This window comes from Pelodiscus sinensis, chromosome 2 (assembly GCF_052426305.1).
Source record: "Pelodiscus sinensis isolate ZL-2025 chromosome 2, ASM5242630v1, whole genome shotgun sequence".
Lineage (NCBI taxonomy): Eukaryota > Metazoa > Chordata > Testudines > Trionychidae > Pelodiscus > Pelodiscus sinensis.
Genome location: NC_143053.1, coordinates 199,182,661 through 199,193,533, shown reverse-complemented (window position 1 = coordinate 199,193,533; position 10,873 = coordinate 199,182,661). Strand labels below are relative to the sequence as shown.

The 10,873-nt window shown below is 43.0% G+C and overlaps 2 protein-coding genes across 8 annotated transcripts in view; both read right to left on the bottom strand.

Moving 5' to 3' along the window:
* HOXA3 (homeobox A3) overlaps positions 1-10,873 on the bottom strand; it is an 85,586-nt gene that overhangs the window by 15,685 nt on the left and 59,028 nt on the right. For 4 of the 7 annotated variants that reach the window (XM_089776649.1, XM_089776650.1, XM_075922162.2 and 1 more), the window contains one exon: positions 2,275-2,463. The exons of 2 other annotated variants lie outside the window; for them this stretch is intronic. The gene's annotated coding sequence lies outside the window, so the exon portion shown is untranslated. Of the gene's footprint in view, positions 1-2,274; positions 2,464-10,873 lie in introns of those variants that run through there. One more of the 7 variants, XM_075922163.2, reaches the window with a different exon arrangement.
* Positions 4,157-6,049, bottom strand: HOXA4 (homeobox A4). Its single transcript, XM_014581186.3, has 2 exons — positions 5,397-6,049; positions 4,157-5,018 (listed from the first exon to the last, which is right to left on the bottom strand). The coding sequence occupies exons 1-2, from the start codon at positions 5,929-5,931 to the stop codon at positions 4,687-4,689; spliced, it is 867 nt and encodes a 288-aa protein (XP_014436672.2). The 5' UTR covers positions 5,932-6,049; the 3' UTR covers positions 4,157-4,686.

Here is a 10,873-nt window from a genome sequence, read left to right as displayed (position 1 = left end):
ACAGTCCCTACTGCTTTCTTAGGAAGTTTAGATTCGTTCGAGGTAAATCAGGGCCCTTTTAAAAAAACTCAAATAGGAAGTTGAGTTTCACTTCAGAGAGAATCACTCCTAGTGAGAACTGACGGCCACAGATCCATTCCTGACTATCTGCATTAATTATTTAATGAGTCACGTGACCTTAAAGATTAAAATTTCAATATCTACACAAGAACAGAGAGGCGACACCTTTATCTCCTAGTGCAGGGTTTCTGTTTTGCTTATTTAGGTCCCATAATCTCTGTTGTTTCTGACAGCTTTTCAGTTTCTAGGGAGATCATTGGAACATTAATAACATGTGTTTGTCTGCTATTGTAAAGTGAGGCAGTTCCACAGACCTTAGCTTTAAATTAGTCATTTGGTTCCGGGCGTTTTAATGTCTGCAGCAGACTGTGTTAACACGCATAATTATAGTCCCATCCCTCTTCTAATAGTTATTACATATGATAATATGATGACAATACTGATACCAAATATATTTGCCCTTATGATGCCTTTAAAACGGACAAAGAATTGGCTCATCACGGTTTATCAATATTCATGTGCATCTAGGAGAGGTCTGGGAAGAATTCTTTTGCACTGCCATTTGCACACCTTGTGGGAAAGCATTATAAAAAGTGAAAGGAGAGGTTTCCTTTCTGTATTTAGGACATGCACGGACAGTAGGATAAAAGAATGCCTAGCATAATGTCTTCGACTTCAGAGAATTAACTCAGGCACCCATTTGATTCGGTTGGTCTCATTCTGATCTTGCTTACTTGGGGTAACTCCAGGGGAATGAATGGAATTACACTGGTGTAAAGGTAGTAGACACTGTGTCAAAATCAATCCCAGTGTGTCTCCCATGAAGTGACTGTAACACATCTCATCTGAAGAAGTGGGTTTCGCCCACGAAAGCTCATGATGCTATACATACATTTTCGTTAGTCTCTAAGGTGCTCAGGACTGCTCGGTTTTGTTTTGTTTTGTTTTAAAGTTGTTTTAAAAGTTACAGACTAACAGGGCTACCTCTCTGAGACTTTGTAACACCTTCTAGTGCAGAAACAGGCGTTTAAACTCTATCTCTTACGAACATTTTGTGTTCCATTCCTGACATTACCAGCGAATGACATATTTCTCCTACCATAACAATGCGTCTAGAAGAGGGTACACAGAGGTGTAGCTGTATTGGAGTTCTCTTTTCGACAATCTCACGAAATCCTCAAGGGGCTGGAGAATGGGTACGAAAGAGAAATCCGGGGCTACGTGCCGCAAAAAGTCACAGAAAGTCCCCCCAATCTTTGCTATTTCAAGTCGACTCATGCCCTAGTTCTCAGGGACTGATAGCACAGAGCGCCCTAATGTAGAGAGACGGGTGCCAAACTTTGCTGGCGCCCGCAATCTGCTGGCTTCGGTGAGTTCACTGGAATGAGGACGCGCTACTGGCATTAGGGATTCCAGGATCGGGCCCATGATCAGGCTTCAGGGTTGGGATGGAGGCTCAGGCTAGGGAGGGGAGAAGAAAGATGGAGTCGCCTCTCCTTCTTCCTCCCTCCCTCCCCGCAAGCCCCCTCTCATTTATACAACCCAAGAAGCAGACCATGGGGCGCAGAGGCTACAAAAAAAGTCAGAGTTCTGGCTAAACGTTCAGCGGAGAATGGTGATCGTTATTAAATGCTGCGCGGGGCTTGTCACAGATGAGTTCCTCTTGTAATAAAACACCAGGTATATCAGAGATTGCAGCAGAAACTGGAAGAGAGACCTTGAAAAACTACCATTTTTCTTGGTGGGAAGGGGCGGGGGTGAACGGCTTGGCGCTAACTGTGACAATTAAAGTGACTCCGACCTGATTTTGTCTTTATTTGAAATATTGACAAACTTCCACCTTTAGCATTTGGTGCCGTTTTCCTTTGTGGCGAGAGCAGATAAATACGTCTGTGAGAGAGAGGGAGACAGCAAGCGAAAGAGACATTTAGGTGCAAGAGCTGGATTTAAAAGGATACTGCCTTTAAAGGTCAAGGGTTTGAAGGGTCAGTCTGTTTCTCTAAAAAAACAATTAATGGGATAGAAAATTTGTCCTTTCAGTGAACTCTTCTGGTTGCCCTAGCAAAGGCTGGACAATGCCAGAGTTTAAACTCTGCGATTTAATTTTCTAAGTGATTGTAACACTGATTATGTCACTCGAGAAGCATGGTAACACTCGCCTGTCCAACACTGGGCAGCTTTAAAAAGGGGGTGGGGTAAAAAATGAAAATTTACCTTAAATGATGATAATCTGCCATGTGATATTTTGCACTCCGGGGCCGAGTCTCCTCCACCAAGACAGTATGCATTTTTTTAGCAGACAGCCAAGATGCTGTGTCTTTACACATGACCACATTTTTTTTCCAGGAAAATCCTTTGCGTCTTCACAGACTTTTTTTTCCAAGAGAATGCCTTTCAGAATGGCTGTTGAATTACAAAGAAGTATTTATTGTAGGAGGTGATTAATGATACTCAGTAAAATTGCTATTTTCAGCGCGTGGGTTTCATTTAGTTGTACAAAGGGAAAATAGATATGTAAGCGTAGCCTTCAGAAAGAAATAATTCCCTATTAAAATATTTGATTTGAGATTTTGATTATTTCTGCTAATTTGGGGTTAAAATAAATTGATGGAGGGGGTATGTTCCACACAATAAACAAAACAAAGAGCTGTACGTTACAGAGAACTAGAGATACCAACAGTTACAACCACCTCAGATCTCTTCCGTTTCTTTTACATTGGGGTAGCCAACGAGGAAAACGTTGTTGGATTTAGTAAATAGCAGGATGGTAAAGGAAACGTGCTACTTGTTCAATGTGAAGCTAACTCTGCTTGCTGAGTGGATTTACAACTGCCATAGCCTGGATGCTGAATATACTTTTCCAGTGATATGTTAAATTTTTCATGGGAATGGTATGTGTGCCTGGGACAAGAAGTGATGCGCACAATACTGTTTTGCCAACGTGTTTTCTTGCTGAGTGAATTGTGTTATATTTAAATAAAGGAACTACATCTTGCTTGCCTTCTCCACGGGAGAAGACCCGTTGACTCCAGTTTAGCGCCTGGACATACTTTCCTGAGTGTGGCGAATAAAACGTGGACCTTAATCTTTTCCTGACAGAAAAACAGTAATAGAGTTTCCACCTCTAAGTTCTTCTGCTCAGCTAATGTGTTCCAATATCAGTGTTATTTTCGGGATTGTGATATGAAAGTCCTTATAAATTGGAACAGCATACCGTTTTATTGTAAGGAGACCACCTTAGGGTATATTTCTCAACATCCTTGCCACTGGGAAGGTTAGTACGAGTTTGAAACACCTGAATATTGTTTTCCAGAAACATTCTGAACACAGATACCAGAGTAAACCTCCAAGTTGGACCAAATTTCATTTCACTACTAAGGCTTTCTGTTTACACCCAACACTTTTCAAAATAGATGCCTTTGAAACAAAGAAACTTTTTGTTGCCCACACATTTTCCCTTAATTCTTCACAGTGAATTGACAAGTCACAGTAAACATCAAGCGAATGGATAAATAAATAATGACGGGCCAGATATTTTTAAAGTTCATCGTGGTTAGCTGTCTAAGTTCTACTACAGTACATTAGTTCAGTTCACGTCACTGACTCAGTGTAAAAGCTCGATTTCTGTATGTATAGGATAGGGGTAGCCACATACATACAGATGAATAGACAGACTGAATCTATGACAAGGACATAACTCATCTAGGTAATAAATAACATATTTACTTGTTCAAGCAGGCTCTATTTTTGTGAAGGCAGGCCACTAACATGAGCAAAACGTGAGCATCTCTAACTAAATTCAAAGCCAAGCAACTGTATTGACAAGATTCAAGTTAAAACAATGTGGTAACCCCTTATTTTTACATAGTTATAGTAATGTCAGCGAGGCATAAAGTTTAGAAAACTGCATTACATGAACTTGTGTTTGAAGCTTTAATTTTTTTTTTGTACAGAGTATTCTTTATTACCTGGATTGGCAATATGTACATCACAACAAAATTCACAAATTGTACACAGACGGAGACAGTTAGAAGGGCCAGATATGAAGACAGCAACAGCCTTTATAGCAATATTATTAAATAAATGCAATCGGAGACACGGGGGAGGGGAATTTTATATCACAACTACCGCAGTGGCTACACTTAAACACAATTAAATAACTCTCGTTACATTAAATATTGCCCGTCAGACTGTAAGGGGACAGTTTTCATAAGCTTTTAAAATCTCCATGACATAACATTTGGTTTCTTCTGTCTGCATATACTGGAGCATCCACGAACATTGCACGAAACAACACAACTCAAGTCAATGTCTTACACACGTGTCTTACGGGTTATTTGGGGCTGTATTTTATTTTTAAAGTGTTATGTACAAAAAGGGTCCTTCTTAGGTACAGAATTCCTCCATGACAGCGTCCAGCACTCTGCAACACTGAAGGGACGGAGCATTTTCATAAATACAAAAAAAGAATGATGGGAATGCAACCAGGAGCTCGATATAAAGCTCGGTATCGTGTAGACAATGTGTCCAGGTTTTGGTATCAACATGTACCCTCCCCAGGGCACGCTTCCTCTGATTTTGTTTTGGTCCAAATGGTCAAAAAGCGGGAAACAACCCACCATGAGATCATGACAGGGCGGAAGAGTTGGGTGTTGACCCATCGAGATGATGGCGGTGGCCCTGTGTCTGTGCTTTGGCTTGTTGGCTAGCAGGAGATGGGTTTGAGGAGCGCATCTTAGTGTTAGGCAGTTTGTGGTCTTTCTTCCATTTCATCCTCCGGTTCTGAAACCAGATCTTGACCTGGCGCTCCGAGAGGCAAAGCGTGTGGGCGATCTCAATGCGGCGGCGCCTGGTCAGGTAACGGTTAAAGTGGAACTCCTTCTCCAACTCCAGGACTTGCTGTCTGGTGTAGGCAGTTCGAGACCTTTTGGGTTCCCCTCCAGTGTAATTGGGATTGACTGAGCACACAGAAAGCAAGGGAACATCATCATTATATAATAACTTGACACCAGGTTCAAATCCGAGCCAGGACGGGCAAGAAAATGTTTCACAGGCGACTGACAATAGGCAACAATTGACGAGCCATAAAAAATGGTGATGGGCATTTGGGGGGAAGAAAAGCTTCAAAGACACATGGCTCAGAGCCACTGCCAGGGCAATTAAATTTATGGGGGCTATAATTACTGCCCTAACGGTTTGGCGTCTCGTAAATCTCTCCAGAAAGGCCCCCCGGATACAAAAGGTTTCTCACGTTTGGATTAGGAAAGGCGCACACAGACCAACCCAGCCCAGCCCTGCAGCGTCCCCCCTCCTCCTCCCCGGGCGGTGCCACTCACCAGTGCTCACATGGATCTTCTTCATCCAGGGGTACACCACGGGCTCCTTGCCTTTGAGGCCGGCCAGGCTCTTGTCAGGCAGAAGGGGGCAGGCTGGGCTGGCCCCGGCCCCTGCGGCGGGGGCCGCTTCGCAGTGGCGCTGGGGCGGCAGGACGTGGCTTTGGAGCAGGGGCTGGGCCGGGCCGTGGTGCCCTTTCGGGGGCGGTGGCGGAGGCGAGGCGCCCGGAGGTGGCTGCTCCTGGCCCGGGGTGGCGCTGGCGCTGCCGTAGGGGTAGGGCGCCTCGGGGTAGCCGGGCGGCTGCGCGGGGTAGAGCGCCTCGGGAGGCGGCTGCGGCGGCGGCGGCGGGGGCGGCTGGTACGCGGGCTCCCGGCCGGGCCGCGGGTAGTAGTCGGGGAGCGGCTGGCCCGGGTGCGCGGGGTGCAGGTGCGGCGGCTGGTGGTGGTAGGTGCCGCCGCCGTGCTGCGAATACTCCTCGCAGGGCGGGAATTTGGGCTCGATGTAGTTGGAGTTTATCAAAAACGAACTCATGGTCATTAATTTGGTGAAGTGCAAAAATACTAATTTTTCTCGCGTTGTCGTTTTTCTGGGCTCGCCGAGGCCCCTCCCTCTGCTCCCCCCCTCCACCCCCGCCCTTGCTCCCTCCCTCCTCCTCCTCCTCTCGCCGCTGTCAAGTGCCGGCTGCCAAAGTTTAGGCCTCCCCCCCACCCCCAGCGCACAACACACACACACACACACAGACACACACACACCACCTGACCGCCAGGGCCAATTGCGGCGCTGGCTGCGGACCCCGGATCAGGAAATGGAAGGGTGGCGAGCGCCGGAGGAGCCCAGGGCAGCAGCAGCCCAGCCATGGTTGGGGAGAGAGAGCCCACGCCAGCGCTGGCCAAACCCCTGCAGCCAGAGAGGGGAGCGAAATCCTAGGCGCATCCTAGTGTCCCTCGCACCAACCACCTCCCCAAAGCCGCAGCTCCGCTAGCTCCGCAAATGGGTGGCTGCCCGTGGACTCTTCAAAGAGTAGAACAAGCTTTTGCTCCGAGCCACGCGAGTTTGAGATGTGCTGCACTGCGATGGCTGCTTATTGTAGACAATTATCCCTCCTCCTCCCCCTTTCTTAGAGAACCGAGAGAGAGAGAGACCCAAATTCCGCGCTAATGGGCGCTAATGCATCCTGGGCACAAATATTGTATTATTCTAGCATTTGGGGGGTTGAAAGGAGAAGAAGGAGAGGGGAGGAAAGATGATGGGGGCGGATCAACGAGAACCTAAAATGTATTGTCCAGAAGGAGAAATTGACATTGCCTAATAGGTTAACTACAATGACAATAGTTGAAATCTCTCCATTTCAAAATCACTAGATTTAGGAGTGGGGGCATGTCTCAGCGTGGAAACGAGACAGCTAGATCCTACGAAACCGAGGCCAACTAATTGCAAATCAGTGTTTGTTTCCCTAAGATCTGTCCCCAGAGCTTTTAAACGTTGTTATTTTATGATAGTTTGGTTATTTGAGAATCTTTTCTCCCTTTGCAGATTGCGAGCTGTGATAGCATATAATTAGTTTCGGAAGTTGGTACAAAAGGGCCAACTAGATTAGTTAGCGGTGCTGTGTGCATCATTAACGATACCGTTACAGAAGAAAGGGGGAAAACACACTGAAATAAAATAATTCCTATAAAATGAAAGGACTAACTGAGCATATTTCTCTCCGAGTGAAAACATTCCCCAAATTACAAGTTTACGTTTGGGTTTTTGTTTTGTTTTGTTTTGTTTTGCTTTGGGTTTGGTTTGGTTTGATTTTTTTATGATAGAAGAATTCACTGATATATTTCAGGATGCAGCCTACAATACTGAAACTAGAATGCTGAGTTCTATGCTATACTATGACTTCTAAATTGCTAAAAATTAGCCTGCTAACAATATTTGCAGCTCAGGAAGGAAAAGAGGCAACCGCCTGACCTTAGGTAATTGAAATTTGATAGTTAAACTAATTACACAATTATTTAAAAATAATAAATTACTTCTTAATTCCATCTGCTGTTGTATGTTTGGAGTTAATACTGAACTTTTATTAGAATTTATTTTATACTTTGGCTGGTTGGTTGGTTGGTTTGTAGAAAAACGTATGCAAATATTTGCCACCCTCTTCAGGAGCGATGTTCCTGAATGGATAGTCTCACCTTGGAGAATAGGGAAATGCCTTAACTGAATATATAAAGCAAAAATTTTGGTATATTTTAGATTTTTCCTTATAGGTGTTACATAGTTGTTACCATGGCTTAAATTCATATTGTTATCTTTTGCAGTTTTATAGATAACATTATATAAATCTAAAATTATAATTTAAATATGTTAGGTCTCGCTACTTTCACAGGCATGCTTTATTGATGTATGTTATACACATAAATACACATATATTGCAGACCATCTGTTGTAGGTTAGAATATTTCCAATGTACTATGATACTTACCTAAACAATTACTCGTTTTTGCTAATATCAAGTGCCTAATTTGCAAAGAGAGTTAAAGCCCATTTACTTAATCATTTCCTACTGAATGTCTATGCCATTGTTTAACTGATGTGAAAGATACCTTCCTCTGTTTACTCTGTACGTAGAAGAAAATTCTACACACACTCCATAGGCGTCTAACATCCACAACTCTTGGGCAGAACACACTGTAGCTTTCACAGGAAGGACTAGATTGTTTGGTGACTTTTTTTTTCCGGCAAAACCCAAATAGCTATTAAAACAAGGAAGCTAATCCTTCCAGTGTGGCAAGAAGAGAAGATTGCTAGAGATCCCCAATACATTGTGTTCGGCACACGGCTATACATTCGTACACAGATCCATGCATACAAAAAAAATACACGTAAGCGCGCATAGCTGCATTTAATTGGGTTTCCCTAAATATTATCCTCTTGATAGAAGGGAGCGCCTTAGTTAGGATGGCCAGAAACTACAGAAAACAACCGTGCTCCACAAACCTCCAAAACACAACGAAATCTGGTACCTTATTTTGTATGCTGAAGGTTGGATTCCGAGAGCTTCCCAGGTTCTGATTAATAATATGTACCGTGATTAGACTTCAAAGTATACTTGGTCAACTGTACTTCTTTCTACTGGGTAGCTCTGTTTCGGAGGAAACCAGAAAAGAACACAGTTCTGCAGGCGATTGGAAATCTACAAGGTGACCGCCGCTGCCCAGCCGAAGCCTGGTTTTCCTGTGCTTTTAGCCGTCTGGGAAGATGTGCTTATGCAGGATCGCCAAAGGCCTGTTCCTTGTCTTTGTGGTTTTGTTATCATAAACAAGAACCCAGCCAAGACCACCAAGTGTTATCTTACACACGGCCATTTCGACATTTTACTGCAAGATTTATGGACGTAATAAACAATCTCCGAACCATCCTGGGATATTTCCCTTTCCCCAACTTGTAGCACCAGTCCAGCTTTAAAAACAAGCAAGCGAGCAAACAATAAAACAAAAACATTCGAATTTTTTTATTTAAGAAATAAGACCATATTTTCACACGCTTCAACAATTACCACATGACCAAAAGTTTACCAGCTGAGTCTTGCCATAGCCGAGATTGGGAACGCACTGAACTGCAGTGAATAGTGCAATAGCACCAACAAGATCCAATTTCTGATCGTGCCCACAACGCGTGAAAAGAGTTCTCGTGCAACGCACATCTGCTGACTTCCATGCGCGCGGACAAATTAGTTTTACAACCGAAGGGTTAGAAAATGATAATTCAGCTAAACTTGTGAACGTGTCCGTGCAGCAGAGAGAGGGCGGCCAGAGAGAAAGACCCGCGAGCAGCCTGGTTTGAATCTGATTTGAACCATTTTGAATATATTTAGCCCCAGCTTTGCCTCTTGAATGCAACCCTGTCCAAAGTTTCAAAGTGACCGAAAAGTGACACCGTGCGCATTTTGTTTCTTATTAATCTTACACATTGACAGTCTTTGTTAAACAACAAGGCGTGCCCTTCACCAGGCGACATTTTCATATTTGTTAGACGCGGTGACCTGAAGTTCACCTCGGCCTTGGACTTAGTTTTTCTAAAAGGTCTATAACAGTGTCTTTTAGATAGCAGGGTGCTTTGCCCAGGTCACTACTTCTAAGGGAAAATTAAGAAAAAATCGCGGGAAAATGTTAACGTTATGGAATGTATCAACTGTATCTCCCCTTTGTTCTTGGGGAATCATAAAGCCCTCAGGACAGCTCCTCAGTTTAAACATTTGTTAGCTAGGAAACTAAAATGCTAAACGGTTGCTTTAAATAATCAGGATTGGGGCAGTGATTGCATGTTTGCCCCCAAGTTCATTATTTTAGAAAGCGTTGGCTTCGCTGGCACAGTATATGTTCTAGCAACTGGGCGTTGGGAGTGCTTTGCTTGTGCTATACAGGCATGGTTAAATAAACACACACAAAATGTGATTTGTGGTAGAATTTTAAATGAATGGTCTTTTGACCAGACATTCTACGCCAGAGACCAGTGTGTGCTGCTTTCAAAGACTGAAAGTACAAAGGCAAGGAGGGATCGTTCATCTCAAATTAATAACTGCTCTGTTTCCCCTTTTTAAAAGGAATCACTTAAACAATAATTGAGATAGGTCAATATTTATTGAAGTTGCAGTTGAACTCTAAAAATATTCTCATTGAGATTTTTATTCTGAACTATGAGGAATACATGGATTTGCAGCAAAATCTTTGTTTTGGTAAGGAAGAGAGTAGATTTCAGGTCCCTCATTTTATGGAATTTAGTGGTAGGAATAGCTTTTCGATCAGGGTGTATCAAAGACTCATTATTCGTGGGAAAAATCTGCCTACCACTTGTTAACAACATAGATACTTGATTATATATTTTAGATTGTTACCAAACACTTTGCTTTTTTTCAACAAATGATTACATGTTTTGTTAGTCTTTAAGGTGCTGCTAGACGATTCCTTGTTTTCTAGCAGCATAAGGTAATATATACTATCTCAAGTGGGAAAAATGTTCTTTTTAACATAAAATATGCTATATGAATAGCTTGTTACAAGTTGGCAACATCACTGTTTGATGAACAACGTACACACGGTGTGTGATGATAATTAGATATTTCCACCATGCTGTCAAATACAAACGAGTTAGGCATAATCTCCAATCATATCTCTCAATGATTTGAGATCAAACAGCTCACAATTTATTTTCAATAACTCCTGCTCTCTGCAATGATCCACTGGTATCACTGGCAAATAATTAATTTGTATCTAAAATAACTAGAGATATCGTATAAGTCATGTCTTTTTGTTCTTAATTCGGCTAAACATGGATATAGAGGAGGTACTTTTCCCCAGTTGACTTCCTCCTTATGGCCTTTCCCTCAATCCCCAGATCTTTTACATCTCAACATTTTGGATAAATGTTTCCTCTTAAAACATAGCACTCTTTCAATATCATTTCGATCTTTCTTTAGTTTTTACGCTGTTTA